The sequence below is a fragment of the Acomys minous genome (assembly GCF_964271855.1).
Source record: "Acomys minous genome assembly, chromosome: 9".
In the NCBI taxonomy this organism is placed as follows: Eukaryota; Metazoa; Chordata; class Mammalia; order Rodentia; family Muridae; genus Acomys; species Acomys minous.
Genome location: NC_140490.1, coordinates 18,122,811 through 18,148,070, shown reverse-complemented (window position 1 = coordinate 18,148,070; position 25,260 = coordinate 18,122,811). Strand labels below are relative to the sequence as shown.

At 49.6% G+C, this 25,260-nt stretch overlaps 1 protein-coding gene across 2 annotated transcripts in view; it reads right to left on the bottom strand.

Moving 5' to 3' along the window:
* Positions 1–25,260, bottom strand: part of SH3BP5 (SH3 domain binding protein 5) — a 70,600-nt gene that overhangs the window by 19,408 nt on the left and 25,932 nt on the right. For both annotated transcript variants that reach the window (XM_084796873.1, XM_084796872.1), the window contains exon 3: positions 24,857–24,985. Coding sequence is in view for 1 of the 2 variants with exons in the window: in XM_084796872.1 (XP_084652998.1) it covers positions 24,857–24,985 (129 nt within the window). In the remaining variant the exon portion in view is untranslated. The remainder of the gene's footprint in view (positions 1–24,856; positions 24,986–25,260) is intronic.

The following is a 25,260-nucleotide window of genomic DNA, read 5'->3' as shown; positions in this document are numbered from 1 at the left end:
TTGCATGGAGCCTGAGGTGCTGCTCAGGTCAGGCAGTGGTTCCCTCAGCAGAGAAAACCAACAAGCAAGCTGGAGAGGTGAGCCTGCGTCTGAGTACCACTGAGGCAGATGCACAGCTCTGGTTGGGCTATAAGACGCACATAGGACATGATCTAAGTGTCTCCATGACTCAGGGATGCTAACAGAGCTTGTGGAACTAGCCGTGGGGGTAATCTTTACAGGCCACTCCTGAATGAGCTGGGTAAGTGACCTTCACCACACACTGGCCCAGTCAGCTGAGTCTGGAAAACACTTGAAAATGTATGCGCGTTCTACAAAGTCACAGATGGGTCAGGCATGAGGCACAGAAGAGGTTGCCAGAAGGCAGCAGGCAGGGAACCCTCGTGCCCTCTGACTCAGGAGCCACTCAGCTCTCTGAAGGGCACCCAGACATTTGCGTTGGCTACCACGAAGGTCCATGGGGAATTAGGTTTATAGACCACACAGTCCAACCCCCCTCATTGTTTCTAAGGAAGCCGATGAGCAGTGATGCATCTTGCATACCTCACAGTCAGGCCCCCAGGAGCCCTGGTCCCTGTATCATGCAGTGTCTGCTGCCTGGGTGCTTCTGACACTGACGTTACGGATGGGTGGTGGGCAATCTGTCACCGACAGCATAGGACAGGAACAGTGGCATGGCTACTTAGCCTAAGTCAGCACGTCAGCTGTTTCTACTTCCTTCTCATGCGTGTATCTCCATCCCAGTGACTAGCAGCTTATACAACTGCCAGCCACGTGCAACGGGGCCTGCACGAACAACACATTCCAGATCACGTTCTTCCTGTGGCTGCAGAGGCACAACAGATGCCACCCTCTCCAGAAGGGTGCACCCACGGTCCTTGTGGGGCTTCCTCCCACACCTACCGTGCTGGAGCAGTGAGAGGCCCATCTGCTGTGGGACTGCTGATGGGAGGAGTCGTGGGCCAGGCACGTGGCGGAGGCATGAGCCAAGGGACAGACCGCTGCGACTGTTTTTCCTGGGCCCTACACGTGCCAGGCAACAGCGAACTCTAATTCTATGCCTACAACTACACACCATCCTCTGCTGTGGCAGCCTCCCCGGGCTAGCAGGACTGACCCCTCCATCCCACACATCCACTCATGACTTGCCATGCTACTATGCCATCTGTCGGATAGGCTAGCGTCAGACACATGGATCTGAGAAGCCAATCACCCTTCCACTGGGGAACACAGTGCAGACCCAGGGCATGAAAGTGACTGAGTCACTGGGCATGGTGGCACACGCCTTTAATCCCAGCACTTGGGAAGCAGAGGCAGGCGGATCACTATGAATTTGAGGCTAGCCTGGTCTAGTCTACAAAACAAGTCCAGGACAGCCAAGGCTACACAGAGAGACCCTGTCTCGAAAAAGCAAAAAAAAAAAAAAAAAAAAAAAAAAGGGACTGAGTCATCCATTGCCCAGCACTCCAAGGTGGTGGGAGTGTTGCTTTAGACCAGAAGAGATCTGAGATGCTCACTAGAGAAAAAGCCACACACTCTGTCATCACACCTCATCATAGCCCTTGGGGGCTAATAAGCAAGTGCTGACCTCTGATCCAGACGGAACACAGGCGCAGCGGCGTGGCTAAGGAACGACGGTGGGCTAGGGCCGCAGCCCCGTGCCAGCCCTAGGTGCTGTCACAGAAAGGAGAATGAGGAAAGCAAAGCAAAGGAGGAAGAGGGAAGGAGGGAGAGAGATATAAGTACCTGTCATGCAAGCCTGACGCCCTGAGTTCAGTCCCTACAACCCACATAGAACTGACTCTACAAAGCTGTTCTCTGAATCACAACACCTGTGCTGAGGCACACACACATGTGCACAAGCATGCACACACCAGTCATAAATAAATAAAAATATAATTATAATTATAATAATAAAGTTACTATAATCCCTAGAAAGAACAGAACTAGGGAGCTGGAACAGGAAACTGTTTCCCCACACCCGGGACTCAGTGTCAAGGACCCGGAAACAAAGCTCTGACCCTCCTCCCTCTCTCCTTCCTCTCTCCTGGGGAGGCTTCTGGTTCTAGCCGTGTGGGCACAGCCTTCGTAACTGGGGACTGTGAGGAAAGGTGCCCATCTATACTTCCGGCCAGCCCCACTATGAACAAACAGGCCCCCTGTGGCTTTCCAGTGCCCAGGGTTCCCAGCTCTTACCACCCCAGACTGTTAACAAAAGACACATTCCAACGCCTTGCACAGAACTGGCATTGATGGCCAGGACAATTGGGTCACTATGAGGCAGGAGGCTGTGCCCAGAGATATGGGAGAAACAGGGCACATTCCTGGCACCAACAATGACCACTCTCTGTCTTGGGCCTGCAACCTTGAACAAGTGGCTGCAGGTCTCCAGCTTAGAATGCCAAGGCCGCTGATAACACCCTCGAGGTCTCACAGTATTCAAAGTACAGGGACCCACAGGACGTGTTCTGTAAGGCAGAGGCTGGCTGAGGCGCATGCTTCAGTGGACAGCCACTAAGCAACCCAACTATGGCTGTCTTGTATTTTGAAAGATGCCAAAACGAAAGAGAGAGAGAGAGAGAGAGAGAGAGAGAGAGAGAGAGAGAGAGAGAGAGAGAGAGAGAGAGAGAGAGAGAGAGTGTAGTATTAGCCAGCTACTGCTGCTAGGCAGGTGGTCTGCCCTGGAGTGTTATCAATTGCAAACGGCTTCTTGGTTAGGGGTGAGACTTTGTGTCTCCTCCTCCTTCTCAGTGCTGGGATTTCTTCTGGTCTGAACCTGTGCAGGGCTTTGTGCTGCCACAGTCTCTGTGAGTGTATTGTACCATCAGCCCTCTTGTGTCCAGAAGGTGCTGTTTGCTTGGAGCCGTCCACCACACTTCTGGCTCTTACAATTTTCTACCTCCTCTTCTCACTAGATCTCCGAGTCTGCAAACTTCATTTTTCTTAACAGCTGAATTATATTATATATTGTGGAAATGCACCACATTTCTATTATCCATTCCCTGGTGGATGGCCATCTGAGCCGTTTCTAATCTCTCTAATGAGCAGAGCACCAGTGGACATGGATGAGCCAGTGTCTCTGTGGGGAAGATGTGGAGTCTTTTGGTTATATGCCCAGGAGTGACACAGCTGGATCTTGTCGCAGGTGAAATTTCCACTTTTCGAGGAACTTGCACACTGATTTCCACAGTGGCTGTAGCAGTTTGTACTTCCACCAGTGATAAATAAATGTTACCCTTTCCCCACAGCCTTGCCATCCTGTGTTGTCATTTATCAATCTTGGCAATTCAGACTGGAGTTAGGGTGAAAATCCTATAGCAGTTTTAATTTTATTTCCCCAAGGGCTAAAGATTTTGAGCATTTTAAAAGTGTTTCCCAGTCATTTATCTTTGATATTTTAAGAGTTTTCTGTTTAATTCTATACTATACTTTTAAGTTGGATTGTTTTCTTGATGTTCATTAAAAATTCTTTATATATTCTAGATACTAACCTTCTATTAGATGTGAAAATGATAGGGGTTCTTTCTTACCCTATAGGCTGCACTTTGCTTGAATGATGGTGTCCTTTGCTGTAGAAGCTGTTCAGCCTCAGGAGGTCCTGTTTTTTAATTGTTGGTCTTCTGTCTGTGCCATTAAGTGCCCTGCTCAGAAAGTCCTTTCCTGTGCCAGTGAGTCAATAACTCTGTGTGGCGCAGGGTTCTCTAGAGTAGCAGAGCTTATAGAATGAGTGGGGGGAGGGGCATTTATTAGACTCACTTTCAAGCTATGGTCCAGCTAATCCAACAATGGCAGCTGTGAACTGAAAGTCCGAAGCTAGAAGTTGCCAAGGCTGGAGGTCCTAGCTGGTCTTCAGCATACACTGGGCCGTCCGAGAAGGCGGCTCTAATGCCAGTGAAGGAACGGTCTTGCGGCCAGGGTGAGAGCAAGCGGGCAAGAGCCAAAGCTTCCTCCTTCCACGCCCAGCAGAAGGTGTGGCCTAGATTAAAGGTGTGTCTTTCCAAAGATCCAGATCAAAGGTGTGCGTCTTCCAACCTCAAAGGTCCTGACTAGAAGTGGATTCACCCACTTCGAACCAAGCAAAAGCAATGTCTCTTGGGTGTGCCCTTTACTTCTGCATCCCAGTTCATTCCAGATGCATCAAGCTGACGACCAAGAACAGCCATTACAAAGCCTGGTGCACACTTTCTTTAAGGATGTCTTTTTTAAATTAGGGTATGTTCGCAACCTCCATAAAAAGTTTATAAAACTGCTTCTTTCCATTTTATTTCATTTTATGAGACAGTTTTGCTATTGAGGCCTGGGTAGATGAACACTTGCTATGTAATATAGGTTACCTTAAATGCATACAATCCCCCTGCCTCCGTCATGTGTGCAGACGGGGGCGGGGCGGGGGTGGGGCGGAAGGCGGGGAAGGGAGAGTGTCATGGTCTATGTAGCCCTAGCTGCCTTGGGATTCACTCTGTAGGCCAGGCTGGCCTTCAAACTTAAAGAGATCTGCTCATCGCTGCCTTCTGAGTGCTGGATTAAGGGCGTGCCCAGCCAGTCTCCTGAGTGTCCACACGCACATCCTTTGTCAGCTCTCACTTTGCTAACTTTCTGCTACACAGCTCTTTCTTTAAACTCAAAGCTATGTCACTGGGTTGAGCAACAGTGCAACGGAGCCGGAAGTATTGGGTCACACGACACACCCAAAAGGCACAGCTGTTCCCAGTCAAGCGCTTTAAACCTGACAGGTCCCAACTGTGGCCACAGGCTGCCTGTGTTCCTCAGACAGCTATGAACGCAGCCAAACATATCTGTGGATGATGTCATGTCAGTGTCAAAAAGCTGGACACTGCTGCTTTAAACCAGTCATAAGATACATTTTTTAAATGTGTTTTAAATTGTGTTTACGTGTGTGACCTGTATGTGAACCGTGTGCATGAGAAGTGCCTGTGGAAGCCAGGAGAGGCCATCAGGTCCCTTGAACTGGAGTTATAGCAGTTGTGAGCTTGTGTGTGAGTGTTGGGAACCAAACCTGTCCTCGGCAAGAGCAGTAGGCAGTCTCTTTTTGTTTGTTTTGCGTTTTTTCCAGACAGGGTTTCTCGGTGTAGCCTTGGATGTCCTAGCGCTCAGTGTGCAGGCCAGGCTAGGCTGAACTCAGAGGTCTCCCGAGCCTCTGCCTCCCGAGTGCTGGGACTAAAGGTGTGCGCCACCACCAGCCGGCTCCCATTGAGTCAACTCTCCAGCCCGAAGAATTACTAATTTTGTTTTTGTTTTTAACACTTGAGGCTGTTTGAGGAAGGCCTATATTACCTAAAGTATTATTAATTTAGAAAGATGTGATCCCCCCCCCCCATACACACACCATTTTGAGGATTGAGCCCTCCATTTGTACACACTAGGGAAGTACTCTACTATTGAATTACGTACCTCCCAACCCAAGATGTAATTTTTTTTGGGGGGGGGGAGAGGTTGAGACAGGGTTTCTCTGTGTAGCCTTGGACTCACTTGTAGACTAGGCTGGCCTTGAACTCACAGAGATCCGCTCCCGAGTGCTGGGACTAAAGGCATATATCGGGAGATAAAGTGATGTGCTGTGTCTGTGAATCGCTTAGATTCAGATAAGAACAAAACTAGAGGAAGATGAAACACTATCGGGGAGATGTCCAACATGGCAGTGCACGCCTGTAACCCCAGTATTTGGGCTGTGAAGGCAAGAGGATGAGGGGTTCAAGGCCATCCTTGGCTCTGTAGAGTTCAAGGCCAGCCTGAATTATGTGAGCTCCTATTTCAATACCACCCCACCCACATATCCCAGGACAGAACTGTTAGTCTTGTTTACAGCCATATTCATTAGCTTCTCTTTCAATTTTTGTGTGTCCTTAAGAAATTTCTAAATAACCATGCATGATGGTGCACACCTTTAGTCCCAGGACCAGGGAGACAGAGGCAGGCATATCTGTGAGTCTGAGGCCTGGTCTACATAGTGAGTTCCAGGACGGCCAGAGCTACACAGTGAGACCCTGTCTCAGAAAAAGAAAGTTTTCAGCCATGGACGGTGGGTACAGGTGCGTATCTATAATTCCGGTGTTTGGAAGTCTGAAGCAGGGGATTTGTGTGTGTGGTACTGGGAACTGAGAACTGAACTTGGGACATCTGGATACGTCTTGTGAACTGCCACTGAGCCCTGTCTCCACTCCTTTTTTAAAAAAATTATTTATTATGTATACAGTGTAGGGCATTAAATCTCATTCTAGATGGCTGTGAGCCACCATGTGGTTGCTGGGGATTGAACTCAGCACCTCTGGAAGAGCAGACGGCGCTCTTAACCTCTGAGCCATCTCTCCAGCCCCACCACACCTTTTTTGTACCTTTTTATTCTGAGGAAAAGACTCACTAAGCTGTTCTGGCTGGCCTTGAACTCTGAAACTTAAGCAGGCTTTGAGCCTGTGATCTTCTTGCCTTAGCCTCCTGAGTAGATGCGATCATGGACCTGTGCGGCCAGGCCAGGCTTGGCCAGGAGGATCCTGAGTTAAGTCAGCCTGGGCCACACAGTGAGACGCTTTCCAACTACACTTCCAACCTCACAAGGCTAATGGCAATGCGGTGCCTGTATGGATGTGGTCCCCATGCCTGCGTGTAGAAGACCTGGCACTCTTTGTGATGTGCACATCTAGCTGGTTAGTTCTAGCACTGTCTGCCAAATAACAACCTCAGCACAGCCACAGGACAGATCCTGTCTCTCCGCCACTCAGTAAGGCACAGAGCCCATCCCCCACACCTGCCATTCCCTCAACAGGGCACACACACTGTAACCTCCCCTCTCACCCTCCCAGGGGACTCCTACTCACCCTTGAAAACCCACTTCAAATGTTCCATCTTCTGTGCATTCTGGATTGACTATATAACACTGGACTCCTGTTAACTTATTCTATCTTTTAAAAAAAGTTACCCAGCCAGCAGCTTCCTCGGAGTAAATAGCCCTATTTTTCTAAGCACGCTGGTCTCGCTATAGTAACCCTGGCAGAACAGGATCCTCCTGCCTCTGCCTCCCCAGTGCTGGAACTGCAGGCACCGCCAGGCATGATCCTCACTCTTTTTTTTAACTTAGATCTTCCAACAAGTGCCTGATAACTGTTTCAAAGACAGCCTGCACTGCCCAAGGCTGTGAGTCTGCAGACCAAAAACTCACAAGTGTGTCAACACCACTGCACCGAGCAGGGTGACCATGGGGTCCCCCCAAACCTGCCTGCACCTCCTTTATATTCATCATTCCCATCCGACAGCCGGATGGAGGGTAAGTCCAGTACACACCATCGCCTCATTTATTCACACCAGGGCACACTCTCCCCTGTGACCAGGGAAGCCTCCTAAGGGCTCCAGTAGTACAACTGTTTTTCATGTGTGTGTGTGTGTGTGTGTGTGTGTGTGTGTGTGTGTGTGTGAGAGGGGGGGGGGAGGGAGAGGGAATGAAAATGTGTATGTGTGAGAGTATATGAAAAAGTGTGTGAGAGTGTTGTGTGTGTGTTCAAAAGAGACTGTGAGTGTATGAGGGTGTGCTTGTGTGTGTGTATAAGAGTATGTGTGAGAAAGTGTATACGTGAGAGTGTGTGTTTGTGTGTGAGAGTGTGTGAAAGTGCAAGTGGTGCATGTATACAAAAGAGAGTATGTATAAAAGCGTGTATGTGTTTTATGTGTGAGAGTATGTGTATGAGAGTGTGTGTAAAATAGTACGTGTGTAAGACTGTATGGGTGTGTGTGTATGTGTGTGTGAGAGAGTATGTGTGATAGTGTGTAAGGGAACGTTTGTGAGAAAGTGTGTGTGTGTGTGTGTGTGTGTGTGTGTGTGTGTGTGTGTGAGAGAGAGAGAGAGAGAGAGAGAGAGAGAGAGAGAGAGAGAGAGAGAGAGAGAGACAGGCAGGCAGGCAGGCAGGCAGGCAGGCAGGCAGACAGACAGGCAGACATGTGTCCAGGTGTCCCGAGAGTCCATGGAGGCCATCAGATCCCTGGAGCCGGATGGAGAAGCACTCTTAACCACTGAGCCAGGCGATTCCTCCAGTCCCATTGCTGGGTTTTTCCTTCCCATACCCAGAAGGCTGCCAGCGTGCAAGAAATATTTGTTTAATTAAGGTATGCAGCTAGGAGCCATGCTGTGAACAACTCCCTTGTGGCCACTTATTTTGAGGCATTTATGATTTTTTTTCTTTTCTCTCCTCTGGCTCACACAATAAGCTCAATGTCTCTTCCTGTGCATTTGTTCTCGGAAGTATCCAAGGAAGGGCAGCGTGAAGCGCACCGGGACCATCCACCAGCGGTACGCACCAGGTCTCCTCAGGAATGCCGGATAACTCAGATCCGAGAGACTTCAGGAAGCAGCCGGGGGAACCTGAACCTCTTGGAACTCATGTGTCCATGTGTCTGTGCGTATTTTGCCCTATGGTAGCATGTGTGAAACCAACTCTGAAAACCGGCTAGCATCTTCTGAGGTGTGTCTGAGGATACAGGAGAGCTCTGCTCCACCCTCCATCCCCTCACTGTTCACTCATGGTGAGGAAGCCGCGTCCCAGCTGTGGGTTTTCAAGATACAGAAGGACACCTGTGGAACCCAAATGGGTGGTTCACCAAATCAAAATGGCCCTCACCAGATACAAGGAAGTCCGCAGAAGATGGGTGCCGATCTGTGGGGAGGCATACATAAAGGGAAATGGAAGGGCATTTGCATCTTTCTAACCATGCCTGCTTGCCCTTGCTTTTAGGATTTCCCTGGCTTGTTTGGCTTTACCAGTTGCCTGGTGCACCCGGCTCAGCCAAGTGTCAGGCTCCCACCTTGACTTAGCCTCCAAGGCAGCACGGCCGGACTCCCTTAATCACGGGCTGAGCATCCTAAATGCTTAGAACCACATCATTTAGGATCTTGGAGTTTTTTAGATTTTTATAATAGTTACCTAGGGGTTTTTTTTTTTTTGTTGTTGTTGTTGTTAGTTTAACACTTCTAATCCAAAAGTCTAAATTTCCATAAACCCCACACCTTTTTTTTTTTTGAAAGCTAGTCAAGTCTGAGGGGGAACAACAACAGAGTACGCAACGATGCAGAACATCCTGTGCCTGTTCAGTAAATGCATGAACCCCACATCCTGACCACTGAGCTGGCAGGGAAGGGGCCCGCGGAAGGACAGCCCCGAGTCAGAGAATGAAAGGACAGCTGGATGAGTCAGGCAGCCAGGCTTCAAGGCCTGGTGCCTGGTGCTTGCCTCTGAGGCCTGACACCGGATGCAGAAGCAAAGGAGGCTCAGTGGTCAGTGTTCTCCGTGGAACAGGACCCGTGCGGCATGCACAGCCTCAAGACAACTCATTTCCTTTTCTTAACTGTTAGTACATTCTACCTATTTTGTGTGGATGTATGAATAAGGGATGGCGTGGTGGGGTGTTCAGAGGACAGGTTGCCGAAACTCACTCTTTCTTTCCACCATGTGAGTCCTGGGGATCACACCCTGGCCATCAGGCTTGGCACCTGGCTGATCTATCTTGCAGATCCATGAACAACTGATTTTAAGGTACTAACTCCTGTGATCACGGAGAATCTGTAGAGGGTGCAGGAGTCCCCAGGAAGGAACAGGGATGCGATTCACGCCTGCTCAGTGTCCTTTTGTTCCAGGGGCACCATGGCCCAGGCACAGAACATGGAGTCCTATGCACTCCTCTGGGTAAGGCTATCAGCGCAGCTAACTTTGGCAAGATAGATGGGCTGGGAGGTGGTGCGGAGACATGGGGGGTCACTCAAAATCATATTTGTAAAAGAAAGTCTGAGTGGGTTCTGCAACTTTATGAAACATAAGCCCATCTACTTACAGATGTATGGGAGGCAAGGGTTTCCTTACAGGACTCCAACACAGCACAAGAGAAAGGAGTCTATCCAGCAAGGGAGGCACAGTGTTTCCTCTGTCCAGAGCGGTCCATGTCCACTCTGTGGGTCACATATGCCTGTCAGTTACTCCAGACAGATGCCTTTCTAGAAGATAGTTAAACTACAGTGCAGATACGCAAGAGGTTGTTAGGGACCACCCAATGTCCATTCTTCCTTTCATCCCTAGACACAAACCTGCCTAGAAAGCTTGAAGCCAAGCCTCCCGACACCTCCTGAGACAACAATCAGGCAGGTTCTAGCAATAAATCGAAGTGAAGACCATGTGAAACTATGTAAGAATAACTATGTTTTTGTGTTAATCCCAGGTGTGCTTCAGATCGTTCACGGCAGCTGGGGCACGATTTGTGCCAGCTGCAGATCGTTTAATTCTGGGCACTCTTGAGAGGGTATAAATGAGAGAGCCCCAAGAGGGCCTGAGGCGGTGGCTGCTCTCCCTGCTGCTGCTGCTGCTGCTGCTGCTGGTGGTGATGGTTCATCCGGTTGCTGATTTGCTTTTGCTTGCTTGCTGATCTGCTAGAAAGCTTGAGGATGAAGATTGGACTTTCCCCAAGGAACCACATCCCTATTTGGAGGTGTAGAGGTCCATGCCCCCTCCCCCGCTTTTCCCCTCTGACCTTCTTTCTCAGGTCTCCCTAGTGTTGGGAGTTGGAAAGGATTATGGTGGGATATAAGGGTTAGAAGCAAGGTAGAAGTATAAAAACTAAAAAAAAAAAAAAAGATAAAAAACATTATGCCTACACTTCTATCCTGAAATGCACTTATGGTGGGGCTGGAGAGATGGCTAGGTGCTTAAGAGATCTCCAAAGGAAGTGCCCACATCAGGTGGCTTGCAACACCGTAACTCCAGCTCCAGAGGAGCCAGTGCCTTCTTCTGGACCCTCCATTTACTTGTGCAAAGCACACAAATACACACATGAACACTTAGCCATAAATATAAAAGGAGCTTAAAAATATAAAGGGCCTAGTATAGATACTTCCTACAGCATTGGAGGAGCCCAGCCAGTGTGAAAACAAACTTCCCAGGCTTTCCTATACACAGAGACCTTGCACCAGAAAGCTTGGGCCTCGGGTTAAGGGAACTGAACTCAAAGGCTATGAGAGCCTTGGCAAAGAGTTGGGACCGATGAACTAGTGAGCAGACAAGTAGCTTTTCCCAGGGAAACCATCCTCTAGTGAAATGTACACAGAAGGCTTCTTAGGGAGCTTGTCACAGCCTGAATGGGGCAGAGAGGCTGCTCTTCCCTCCAAGGTGGTGGCGGCAGCAGCAGCAGCAGCAGCCAGTCCCCAGGGCCTAGGAAAACCTCACACAGAAACACAAGCAGCCAACAGTCAGTCATTAACTAAGGCAGTCAGGAATCATGAAGGGGTCACTATGGAAACCAGTGTGGAAGTTCCTCAGGAAAACTAAACACACAACTATCCTACTCTGTGACCAGCTACTGTGACAACTTCCAGGCACATCCAGAATGGCCCTAGTCAGGGTACCAGAGGTACCCACACTCATCACGGACTGTTCAAGACAACAGAGCTATAGAATCAGCCTAGGTGCCTGTTAGCAGATGACCACAAAGACAAAAGCATGCCACGTGTAAGAAACACTGGTGGGACAGCAGATAATCAGTGTCCTAGTTCACTGTCGCTGTGACAAAGCACACGGACAAAAAGCAGTATGAGTGGGTAGACTTCTGCTTCCGCTTCCACTTCCAGGCACTCTTTGAAGGAAGTTAGAGCAGGAACTCAAGGCAGGAATTGGAAGGTGCATTCCATACAGCATCACCTCTGACCAGGAAACCCACAACCAAGGGAATACGCTGGGAATCAGAGGTGCTGACGAGAGCTAGTTTGGTCACGGGCTCAGACTTAGCCAGCTTTCTTATATAGCCCAGGACTAGACCTGCCAGGGCATGGATCCTCCTGTACCAATTAATAATCAAGACCACTCCTCACCTCCCGACCACTCCTCACCTCACACCCACCCCCGCCCCTGACCACCACCCCAGAATGCCCACAGGCCGACCTCATCTGGGCAATCCCTCAGTTAAGATTTTCTTCTCAGGTGACGCTGACTCTAGACTGTCACGTCATGTCGACAACTGAAACTAAGTAGGACTACTGCGTTAAGCAGAAAGGTGGCTGTCACATGTTCTAGCTCATATGTGGCAATCTAGCTAAAGAGAGGAAGCTAGGTGTGCTGGTGCGTGACCGTATCCAGCACAGGGAAGACCTGGGCAGCAGGATTGGGAGTTCAAGGTCATAGCTGGCTACACAGTGAGTTCTGTGCCAGCCTTGGCTAACAAGGGAAGGGAAAGGATCTCAAAACACAAATGAACAAACAAAAAAAATAAGTTGAAGCAAGAGACTATGTGTTCAAAACCATCCTGGGCTACACTGTGAAACTTGTCTCAAAATAAAAACAACTGATTTAATTCTTTTTTAGAAGACATGATAGAAGGACTATATGAGTAGAGGAAAGGTGACCGCCAGAAGGAGAGCGAATATTATCAAAGATATTATACACGTGAATGAATTAGTGCTATCATGAAAGCCACTGCTTTTACAGTTAACATATGCAAATCAAGAGGAAAGAGGGGAGAGGAGAGAGTTGAAGCCAGCTCATGAAATTAGGAAGCTGAGGCGGCAAGATTGCCTTGAGTGCAAGCCGGAGCTACACCGTGAGTTCTAAGTCAGTGTAGGCTACAGAGTGAAAGGTCTCACAAACAAACAAATAGATGGAGAGAAGGGGAGAGGAGAAAGCAGCCAAGAGAGAAACCAGAAAGTGGCTGGAAAAGTCAAGGGAAGATGCAGCCTCTGAGGGGCCCACATTCCAGAAGACTCTTCAGAGACAATCGGCTAACTTGGCCTCCCATGGAGCCCTTTGGAATCCTGTCTGGGGCTGACCAGCCCCCCAGCAGCTTTCTAGTGGGGATTATAGGGCAGGAAAACCCTCCAGGTCTTTAGCTTGGGAGCCGCCCAGCACAGCGTGCAGCCAGCACAGCATGCACAGGCCTCTTTACTAGGGCCTGAGCCAGGCTCACTCCAGCTATGCAATGGATCCCTGCAAAACAGGCCAATGTAGTCCCACAAGCTGTGGGTCAGAAGCCCAAAGGGTGGGCTGCTAGCACCCCAAACTTTGCTGCCAGTGCCTCACTGCAGTTACCTTCTTCTGTAGGGTCCAGGGTTAGCCCATAAAAATAAAGACAAGATCATACTGAGTGAGTTAACCCAGAAGCAGAAAGACTTACATGGTAGATACTTATAATTGGACACTAGCCCAAGAGGCATGTCACATGAAAGTCTTCACTTACCAGGAGATTAGGATAGACGTGAGGACATCCTATTGGGAATCTAGGTGAGAGAAGTATGGGAGAGTGGGGAAATAGAAGGATCCAGAGGGTCCTAGAAACCTACAAGAAGAACATCATGATGGGTGGATCAGGGCCCAGGGGTTCTGCTCAGACTACTGCACCAACCAAGGACAATACTTGCATAAACATCAAACCCCTTCTCAGATCTAGCCACTGGACAAGACATCCTCCACAGTTGAGTGGAGAGTGGGGACTGACTCGGACGTGAACTCTGGTGGGGAGGCCCTGGTGGCACTCAGAGAAAGAATAAGCAGGCTACCAAGATGAGACTTGATAGCCTATGACCATATAGAGGGGTAGGAGGTCCCCCTCAGTCACAGACCTAGGGGAGGGGGACTAGGGTAAAAGCAGGAGGGAGGGAGGAATGGGGGGATACAAGGGATGGGATAACAATTGAGATGTAATTTGAATAAATTAATTATATAAAAAAATAAAATAAAGGCAAGGGGGCTGGAGAGATGGTTGGGGTGTGTGTGTGTGTGTGTGTGTGTGTCGGTGTGGATGGGGGTGAGGATAAGAGCGCCTACTGCTGTGGGAGAATTCCTGGAAAGAAGCTGAGGCCATAAAAGCCAGCTGACTGATTAGAACCGGAGTGCTGTGCGGAGGTTGGAATGCTGCAGGTCCAGAGGTCAATTACCTTATCTCAGGCTAGCTTTAGGCCCTGACAGAGCCATTCCCTGCCTAGTCTACATCAGACCATCCAGTGACTAATAGATAAGGACCTCCTGGAATGTATTAACTTAGCAGACCACTAGCTTCCAGCAAGCCAAAAGCGAGGAATGCCATCAGATAGCATCTCAGGCCGATAGGAGACACCGCCCCATCTTGTGTCTGACCCTGATGTGACCACCGATGTGCTTTTAAATGCCTTGATTTACAACCCTCTTTGTTTTGTTGCTACAAAACCCCGTGAAACTGCTTCTGTGTGGACACGGAACCTGGGGTAACCTAGCTCCAAGTTTCTGGGGACTTGGTCACTCAAATCTAGCTCCAGAATAAACTTATTCCCTTTGAGGTGAAGGCTGTGTTTTTTATATCAACATGTTCTTGCAGAGGTCCAGGGTAACCCCCTCAGCAGGTCTCCTCAGGCACCTGCACACATGCATGCACATATACACATTTGAAAAAAAAAGTTAACTATTAAATAAATACACTATTAAATAAATTGTTTGAAATGCATTTCAAAAATACCTTTATATTTTAATAACATTTATGTATTTATTTATTGTGTGTGCACTCACACGTGCGTGCATGCTCAGGTATGCCCAGGTGTTCAACAAAAAGGTTAGAGTTGGTCTCTCTTCCACCACGTGTGTCCTGGGAACTGAACTCTCAGGCTGTCAGGCTTAGCAGCAAATACCTTTTCTTGCTGAGCCATCTCACCAGCCCCGAAAAATTACCTTTTAATGTCTAACCCAAATATTACATGACACAGATCCTTATGTTTAGGGTTTTTTCCTGGAACAGGGTCTAATTCTCAGGCCAGCTGGTCTCAAGGTTGTGGCAATCCTCTTGCCTCGGTTCCTAAGTGCTGCGATTACAGGCATGACCCACAATACCACGCAAGAGATAGTTAAACAAAACCCCTGGACTATGGCTCTACCTGGGTATGCTGCCCATCCTAGCCTTGCCTAGACTCCCCCCCTTCATCCCGCTGCGCAGACATTCCACAGCTACCCTGGGGCTTCAGGTGCATCTCTCAGCGGTAGAGCATATGTGCTTATCACGCACAAGGCCCTGGCATGGACAAGAAAAGCCTGCCCAAGTCTAGACTTCTAAGTGTTTCATGCTTGGGGTAGCATGTGTTTTCTTCTCTCACATGTCAAGAAGCTCCTGCCTGGGGTAAGCTGCCCCTGCTGGGCTGGAAGTAAGCATCCTAAACTACAAGAACCTTTTAAAATCAACTACTTACTTGAAAGGCGAGAGAGGGTCTGTCCATCTCTAGGCCGGCCCAACATCTACTTCTTGGTGTGAATGAGTTCACTGAGGTGGCTTTTTGCTGATTTGCTTTTTGAGGCAGCATCTTTATATATGTATATCAATCAATCACAGGTTGGCCTTGACCTCCCACCTAAGCTTCTGGAATGCTTTGATCACAGCTGTGTGTGTGAGATCATGCCTGGACTCCCCCCCACCCCCCACCCCCCAATGCTGGATCTCAAACCCAGGGCTTCACACATGCTAGGAAGATGTTTTACTGAGCCACATACCCAATGCAATTATTTCATCAGGCTCTTAAGGGCCAATTTTCGTAGGAGGGAAATAGAAAGTCATGTGTGGGAGTGGGAAAGAGAAGAGAAAGGAGGAAAGCAGGGGCACCCCCAAAGTAAAAACCAGGAACAGAAAATGTACCAAAATGTTCTTGAGGGATCCTGCCCTCTGGCCAGAGCTCAAACCATGTTGCTTGGCAGTATAGAAGGCCTACGTGTATTGACCAAACTGGCAGCAGAAACACACCCAAAACCTGATGTCTGTAACTGCGTGGTTGACCCATCTCTCTCCAGGGAATGCCCACGGCATACAGAGAGGGAAGGAAGAGAGCTACTCCACCGGCATTGTTCTAGTAAAACCAGGGAGCCCAAGCCGGGTGTGGTGGTTCTGGCCTGCCATCTCAGCACTCAGGAGGCAGAGGCAGGAGGATTGCAAGTTCCCGGCCAGCTTGAGCAACACAGCATGATCCTGTCTCAATGAATGGATGGATGGATGGATGGATGGATGGATGGATGGATGGATGAATTAATGAATGAAAGAAGGAAAAGAAAAGAATACAGCGGCTAACCAGAAACATCCAAGGAGCTCTGAGGTTTCGGACACCGTAGAGAACTCTACAACATCGTTCCCCTCTCACTGCTGTCCTGAGGTACCAAGCACATCTATTGCCTTCAGAAAGCATGCACTGCCCAAGCAGCAGGGCATGATGGGAACTGGCTATGCCCAAGTGAAAGGCCAAAGGGACAGAGAAAAGCAAACCATTGGTACAGAGTTTCAGGTCCAGCAATGGGCTCATCCTGCCTTACTGGCTGAGACCTTGCAAAACCAGCCCTCTGTGAGTGCCTTCCTGCCACCAGCACGCAGGGAAGGGTCAAATGCAAGTGGACCATGTCACTGCCAGAGGAACCATACCACCATACGGACTTTTAGGTCCAGCCCTGGGCCAAGGTGCCTGCTGCAGAGCTCGGTGGCAAAGCAGGAGCTGTAGTCAACTCCAAGGTGGCACATTTCACTGCAGCCCAGACATGTTCCTCTGTGTTGGTGGCTTTGGCTTGGCAGAGGCTGCCACTTATCCTGGACACATCCTTATTCAAAAGTGCTGGCTTCAGCCGGGTATGGTGTTGCACATCTTTAATCCCAATAGTGGGTAGCCAGATCTCTTGAGTTTTAGGCCAGCTTGCTCAACATAACAAGTTTCAAGCCAGCTAGAGCTACATAGTGAGAGCCTGTCTCAAAAATAAATAAATAAATAAATAAAATTTAAATATATAGGCTTCCTAGGCATGACGGCACATACTTGTAATCCCAGTGCTTGGGAGTCTGAGGCAGGAGGCCCGGGAGAGTTCAGGGCCTCCCTGGACTACATAATAAAAACTTGCCTTTAAAAACAAACAAACAAACAAAAAAAACCCACAAAAAAACAAAAAAAAAAACAAAAAAAAACAGAGCTGAGATCAGTGGCACACGCCTGTAAACCCAGCACTCAGGGAGGCAGAGGCAGGTAGATTGCTGTAAGTTTGGGGCCAGCCTGGTCTACAAAGCGAGGAGTCCAGGACAGCCAAGGCTACATAGAGAAACCCTGTGGGGGTGGGGGGTGGGGAGCAGGGAGGGGAGTAAAAAGCCAGGTGCAGCAGCCTAGCCTTCTGAAGGTAGAGGCAGATCTCCATTCTCCATGAGTTCAAGGCCAGTCTGGTACACATAGGGAGCTTCAGGCTAGTCAAAGGACTACACAGCAAGACCTTGTCTCAAAACACCAATAAACAAAGACGAGGAAAAAAAAAAATCTAGGTTTCCAAAGGCAGCTGCTCTCTTTTTCCCAGACCCTGCAGCCAAGACGGCAAGGCAGGGCACATCCTCTGGGCAAGGGAGAAGTAACCTTGTGCTTCCTACACACTGTAAATCACTCTGCTTTGGGACAAGTGCCCCCTTCACTCCACCGCATCCTTGCCTCTGGCAGCGCAGATGACGCAGCAGCTCACAAGCACTGGCCGGTGGCCACCTAGAAGAATGTGGCCAGGGACACTGGGATGTGCGTCAAGCCAGACCTCCTCACCCGAGTCCCGCGGTAAGAACTGACTCAGTAGAAACTGAAGTCGGAAGGAGACATGCTGAAGCTATACTGAAGTTCCAGAAAGGGAGGGGGGGGGGACAAAAACAAAAACAAAAAGCAGTGTGCTGTGAAGGGCCCCTGGCTAAAACAAGCCCCTCTAGCATAACAGGACAGCGAGATGATTCCGTGGACAAAGGTGCTTGCCAACAAGCCTGACAACCTGTGTTCAAGCCCCAGGAACCACATGGTGGAAACAGAAAACTGACTCCTGAAGGTTGTCCTCTGATCGCTCTGCCTGCGTGCCATGGCACACGTGCTCATGAACAGACAGACTTACGCATGCCATTAAATGCAAAACCACAAGACAAAACAAAGAGAAGGGACCTTTGGTCACACCAGCCCAGAAAAAGTAAGCAGAGGAGAAGTAACCTCAGACACTTCAGTCTGTTGTGTGCCCTGCAGGTCTCCTCAATTTACTCACGGGTTGGTCAGCCATGCCCTCACAGTCCCTAAGTGCCGACAATGTGCCAGCTGTCAGGCGGCAGCTGGAACCAGCCCGGGCCTGGTCCTTGCTGTTTCCTACAGGATCTGGGCACCGCACTGTACTTCCTCAGCCTGCTCTCTCTCTGAGGAGGAGGAAGCTAAGCCCACTTTGACACTGTGACACCACAGGCCCAGCTGCCTGCTCCCTCTCAGTCACTCAGGACTGCAGTGTCCCATAGCCAGCTTAGCCTCCCCAAGCCTGCTTCAAAAGGAAGTCCCTCAAGCGTGTAAAAGATACCCTCACCTCTCTCTATCTTTAACCCTCGCCTCTTGGCTTTCTATCCACATCCTGTCTTTACCTCCCTGTCACTCTGAAGCTCCTGCCTTCTCAGTAAGGCATCCAGCCACCTCCACCTAAATTGTTCTCAGAAATGGCACACACCCCAAGCCGGACCCACTCCCTGACAACGTCCAGCCTGACCACCATACAATCTTGACTGCAACTAACTACTATTTCATTTGGCATTAACCTCACTCATGTTCTCTCAGGTGAGGAGGCCTCCAAAACAGGAAGGTTTGGGTAGAGACCCAAGAAGCAATCTTTAGGCTCCAATAATAGTTTTTTTTTTTTTCATTTGTAAAATCGGGGTGGGGGGGGTTGAGGGGAGACAGAGCTGGAGAGATAGCTCAGTGCTTAAGAGCACCTAACTGCTCTTCCAGAGGACCCAAATTTGATTCCTGGCACCCAAGTGGGGGCTCACAACCATCTAAACTTCCAGTTCCAGGAAATCTGATGCTCTCCTCTGGTGTCAAAAGGGTACCAAGGCCTACACATGGTGCACAGACATAAGTGTAAGCAATACGCTCATACACATAAAGTACCAAGCATGACACCTAACATATTGTTAGAGCTCAGACAAGTGGTGCTGGGTGCCTGCAGCAACCCCAGCACACAGAGACCAGCTTAGGCTGCCCTGACTCAAAGCAAAGCAAAGCAAAACAAAACAGTGCTCCGCTCATACAGGCGCACCGCACGCACGACATAATGCAAACCAGCTCCGCCAAGCCCCAGCTGATCTGTGGCCTGTGAGCATTTTCTCACTTACCCCTTCGCTCCATCCCTGAGTGGTGCCTTCAGGCCCTCACCCCCCCCCCCACCACCACACACACCCTCCGGCCTTGAGCAGACATGCTTACCCATTTCACATTTCCTGCCCCCTCTCCCTTTGACCTGTGCTCTCCTGCTGTCTCTTGGCCTACAGGACTCAAGCATGCCAGTCTCCCTGACTTTCCTGGCCAGCAGCATCGCACAGAGACCATTCCTCGTAACAGTCGGTGCACTAACATCTGAGGCCCTGGCTCTTTACTTAGCAAGCCCAGGGGACCCCATCACTCACAAGTCCTGCAATGTACCTATTTGCTAAGCTTTTCCTGGAACCTCAAAGCGGTGCCTGGGATGTTCCCAGGTCGTTGAGAGACATGCATGGAGTGACAACAGCACGGGCCATGTGAGACGAGCTGAGCAGAGCTGATGCTCTGCCTCTGTTTCTGCGCTTGCCTGGTAAACGAGTAGCCTCGCTCCACAGTCTGCTTAGTGCTATTGTTTCCACAATTTTGTTCCTTTTACTGATGTTGCTATTTAAATTAGTCTCAAAGGGCAGTGATAAAGTGATACTGGTGCTGGTGAGCACCCGAGTGTGATGTACCTCGTGGGGAGGGGGTTGGGGGGGAGGGCGTGTGCTAGCTGAACTTTGCGGACATCGGGGTTACAGAGCTGTTGGCCATGAGTTCAGTTAATGAGTCAACTGTGCAATGCACACCAAGGAAAAGGAAGAGGAAATTTGCCAATGTGGATACATGTTTGCTCTCCTAAGTGCTAGAGGAACATCTGCAGTGCATAATGGTGCTCTGCATAAGACGGGAGAGAGGCTGCGCTTGTGGCTTGTGGAATCCATTTGGGACTGAAGCCTTACAGAGCCCCTCCGAGCCAGCAAGGGCCTCGCCCTTACTCTATCCTAGGGGGTTTGGTATTTTGGTTTGGTTTTTATTGCGGTATTTTAAAAAAAGATTTATCTTTACTATTCGTGTGTGTGTGTGTGTGTGTGTGTGTGTGTGTGTGTGTGTGTGTGTCACTGGATCCCCTGGAGCTGGAGTTAGAGGCAGTTACGAGTGGTTAGATACTGGTGCTGAGAACCACTAGGGTCCCGTGCTTACCAGCCGAGCCATCTGTTTAGCTACTGCTGTATTTTGTTACTTTTTATGTTTTGGTTTTTGGAGACACAGTCTCTCTGTGTAGCCTTGGCTGTCCTGGACTTGCTTTGTAGACCAGGCTGGCCTTGAAATCACAGTGATCCGCCTGCCTCTGCCTCCCAAGTGCTGGGATTAAAGGTGTGCGCCATCACTGCCCAGCTTGCTGTATTTTTTTAAGGCAGCAGATTCACCATAAATATACAATATCTGACAGAAAAATTATCTATAATAATGCATTTCTCTAACTAATGCCTCACAGACACTAGTGCAATTACCAGGGTAGATCACACAAATGCCTATAATAAACCTTCTAGTGAAGGTCATTTTTCTCTGCCTCCTGGACCGGGGCTGGCCATGTGACCCACGCCAGCCAGAAGGATAGCAACAAATGTAAACCCAAGCAGTCACCTAGGAAGGGCATGCTTTTTCTGCTCCTAAAGTCCAACACCATGTGAAAGCACCAGTCTGTCCTGCTGAATGAGAGACAGTCACCCCTGCTGCCTCAGGTGACAACCAACCAAGTGTCTAACAGATAAGGCCATCCAAGACGAGCTACTTTCAGCTAACCCTGTCACACAAGATCAACAGCCAAGCCTGAGATCAGGAAGAAAACAAACAATAAAAAAAAAAAAAAAACCTGCCTGGCAAAGCCATAAGCTAATTAAATGTTTCAAGCCACAAAGTCACAGTGGTTTGATTTGTAACAAAAACTAACCAACAGACAAACTCCATTTTATGAGAAGGGGAAGGCTCAGCCATTAAGAGACCAACCTGCTGAAGGTCCCACAGCTATGACCTGGCATTCTAAGCCACGCAGTCCGGCTTCACAGGCCGAGATTTGCCAGCTCTCATCCAGCCAAGTCATTCTACAAATTTCAAATGCTTCCTCATTTAGCGACTCTTCTAGAGAAGGTTAAATGTAGAACACAGCCTTACGTGGCCCCATAACCACCCAACATGCGGCAGCCCCGAGCTTCTGACCTTGTCATTTGGTGCTGACCTTGCCCTTACAGACAACAAAGGGCTCTGCCCTCTTCTGACACATTCCAACCCTTTAAAAATAATGAGACCAGCAGTGCTGACAGAAGAACACGACAGGGCTACACATGCAGTGGAATAGCATTCACCCTGGGGGGGGGGGAGGGGGGAGGAAGGGGGGTAGTGGGACGGCTCGGAAGACAAAGGAGCTGGCCACCAAGCCTAGTTACCAAAGTCTGATTCCCCAGAACCCACACTGTGGAAGGAGGGAACTGACTCCGACAAGTTGTACTGGAACCTCCCCATGCTCCACTGCCAGACACACAAAGTAAGTAAGTGTCTTTTTAAAATGCTTTTTTTTTTTAAAGGAAGGGAGCTGGGCATGGTGGGGCACATCTTTAGTCCAAACACGAAGGAGGCAGAGGCAGGGAGATCTCTGAGGTCAGTTGGTTCCACATAGTAAGACTCTCTCTCAATAAACAGTTAAGTGACGGGAATTCTGGTGTGGCACGCCAGGGATGAACACTGGGGACCTATACCAAAGGAAATGAACCAGTCACAAATTACTGAGCCTTCCTCAATACCTCACTACTTATGAGGCATCTGGGGTAGTCACGTTCTTAGAAAAGAAAGCAGAAACAGGGTTGACAGGGTCTGTGGGGAGAGATTGTATAGTAATGACGACAGAATCTCAATTTGAGAAGAGAAGAGGAAAAGGCTGGCAGTCTGGGTTACACAACAAAGTAAACGTTAATGCCGTTAATGCCACTAAACTAGCACGCTTTAAAATGGTTAAATGGAAACTTTGTTATATATGTTTTACCCATTTAAAGAGAGGGAGAGAACAAAAAAACAAAAAACAGAACAAAATATGCAGAAAATAAACAAAGGCTGATTTCTAGTGATAACATGGCAGGTCCAAGTCTACTGTGGGGGGTAAGGGGGGGGCAGTCAGGCCCCACAGAGCACAGCAAGCAGAACCACATGCCACACCTTCCTCACCCTTATGCCAACAGCCACATGGGCACCAGGCATATCAGAGCAGCCTTTAAAGCAAGCTTGGGCCCAAATACAAAAGCTCTGAAAGAAATCAAACACAGTCCCCTACCCCCAGCCCAGTTTAGAAGAGATAGCAACGATCTGGCTCCCCTTGGTACAACTTGGACTTGGCCTTGGGGTCACAGGATGGGTCTGATTTATTGTCAGGAAAACCATTTGACACTGAGAACAGGGCAACGCAGAGTTCTGATGGGCAGCTACAATTCTGCCAATCCTATGACCACTGGTCCATGTCTTTCTAAACTCTTTACAGAAAGCCAAGTTATAGAAAAGGTTTTCTCCTTGTAAGTGCCCTGTGGGGTTCGATGAAATGCTGGATGAGGGCTTGGTGGGGGGTACAGGCATTCCAGATGTATGGAACCGCCTTTGAAGAAGGCAAAGGAAGAGGAGGCAAGCAAGCTGGTTCTAAAACTTTCCACAATAAATTACTTTTTAGAAAAAATGACACTGAAACCCGAGCTCATACAGGGATCCTACTGTCAGACACATCCCCTCACTTAAGTCTTAAGAACAGTGCTGGCCCCTGGGCCACCAGCATCTGAGGAACAGGATGCAGAAGCTCCCGGTGCACACTTGAAGGAAGCTCTTGGCAGGACTCTCACACACCACCACCCTGTATAGGCATGGTCAGAGGGGGTTGTAAACACTGGAAGGGGGTGGGGATGAGGCAGAGGAAGAAAACAGGAAATCCCACATGGCAGCAGCTGAGGTCGATGCTCTCCTACCATCAGAAAGGCCAGAGGGCCATTCCCAACGTCTTGGCCCAAGCCCAGGTGGCCTGTCACCCACAGAATGAAATGTAACATCCTGCCTGCCTCAGCCTTTTGAATCCTTTCAGGCCCTCTGTTACAGACTAGGGTCCCTAGGAGCTGAGGGCTGGGGCACCCTTCACTCTATTACCTACCAGCCATCGGGAATGAGGGTAGAGAGAGGCTTGGGAGACTCAGATGTAGCTCTGATCCCTTCAAGACTCACCTTAGCTCTGCCCATCGTAGCCAGTCACCTGCCTGCTAGGACCTGGACTGGCTACACCTGATAACGGGGCCTAAGGGACCCCGTGATGACATTCACTATCGTCCTTAGTGGCAAGAGAAGAGATGAGGAGGAGGAGGAGGAGGAGGAGGAGGAGGAGGAGGAGGAAGAGGAGGAGGAGGAGGTATGCCACACTTCACTGCTTCCTAGCAGATGACGCACCTCACAGTAACAGCTCCCTCCCACCTGTCCCAGGGGAGATTCGGGGTACAGAAAAGGAAGGCTGTAAAAACCCAGTGCAGGATGTGCCGTAGCCAGATGGGGCCCCACCCACCAAACATGATTTGGATGAGACCAACCATACTGCTGTTGCTCACCCAGCTACGAGCAGGAAGGAGTTGGGAGGGATGTGGGTCTAAGTTAGGGGTGCAGAAGAGGATGCTGGATGCTCATGGTTCCCCAGGCCCGCCAGTCACTTGTTTGCTCATCGATTCCTTCTGTATGTTAATACCCTAGGCAACATTCCATGTATGCGGAGCTTCGCTCACTGGAAACACAAACTCTAACAAGTCAGGAGGCGGCAAACGCTGCTCAGGGGTCACCCTGCCCGGTGCCCCTTAGGCAGCCATTGGGAGAGGAAGACACACAGAAGCGTGGGGCATGTTTACAATGCCCAGGAGTACAGCTCTCCAACTCAGAGGAAACAGCCACCAAGGCATGGGACAAGGGGACATCTGAATCAGCACTCACACTGTATTAATGGCGTCATTAGCTTTAAAGGAGCCCATTGGAGCAGGCTGATCAGATGCAGCCATCCTGTGCAAAGCCATGGCCTTTTCGCATGGGGCAAGTGTGGGAAGGATTGTAAACTTTGTCACAGGTGAAAGCAGTCTTGGCGGGCTTTGCCCTTGGACACACGGTGGATACTCCCTGAGATTAACCTTGAGATAGACTGGGTGGAGCCATCCTGGGCCTGGAATTCAGGAAGCGGACCTAGGGACTCCACCTGGACTATTCTATTTTGTTTTTTGTTGTTGTTTTTTTTTTTCAAGACAGGGTTTCTCTATGTAGCCTTGGCTGTCCTGGACTCACTTTGTAGACCAGGCTGGCCTCGAACTTACAGCTATCCGCCTGCCTCTGCCTCCCGAGTGCTGGGATTAAAGTGGCGCACTTTATAATCCCAGCACCTAGACTATTCTAATCGACCCTCAATGGGAGAAGGAGCCTGCCCTTCTCATGTGAGACAGACAGGCAGAGAGGAGAGAGCAGCAGCAGGTCAGACTGGGCTTGAGCATGTGGATCGGAAGGAGGATCAGCAAACAGGCTGAACCAGCGTGCAGGCCAGAGACACCTAGGGACCCGTCCCGTGGAACAGATACCGGAAGGTTCACTCTTGTTTCCCTTTAACCATTTTTCCCTCTTGTATAAGGTAGTTGGGTTGTATAATAAAGTTTAATTGTTAAGAAACAGAGCCAACAGGCAAGCGCTTCCAACCTTCAGTGGGAGGAACGGAAACCAAAGTTGACCTGCAGATGCACTTGGGTGGGGGGTGGGGGGGGGGCAGTGGATGGGCCGTCTTACCTGCCTTGCCACCCTGCGGGCCTCCCAGTAGGGCTTCGAGTCCTCCACAGCTTTGCCGATTTTCTTCACCAGCTCATCTAGTTTCACCGTTGCCTCGACCAGGACAGATCGGAATTTCTGGCGTGCGTCCTGCAGCCGAGGGAGTGGAAGATGGAGAAATTACCAACCGGGCTCCGGAAGGAAGCTGCAAACCTCTGCTGCATCTGACCAGAAGCACCTGCAAGGGATCCGCTCATCGCTGGGACCGCGAACCATGTTACAAGCCAGCGCCAGGCTTGGCACTGCCGAAAACCTGTCAGCCGTGGTAAGAAGGCCACCACACTGCCAGAATCCACATTGTCCAATCAATGGCCACCAGCTACACGAGAGCGTCAGGCTGGTCGTGTGACTGGGAAGGAAACACA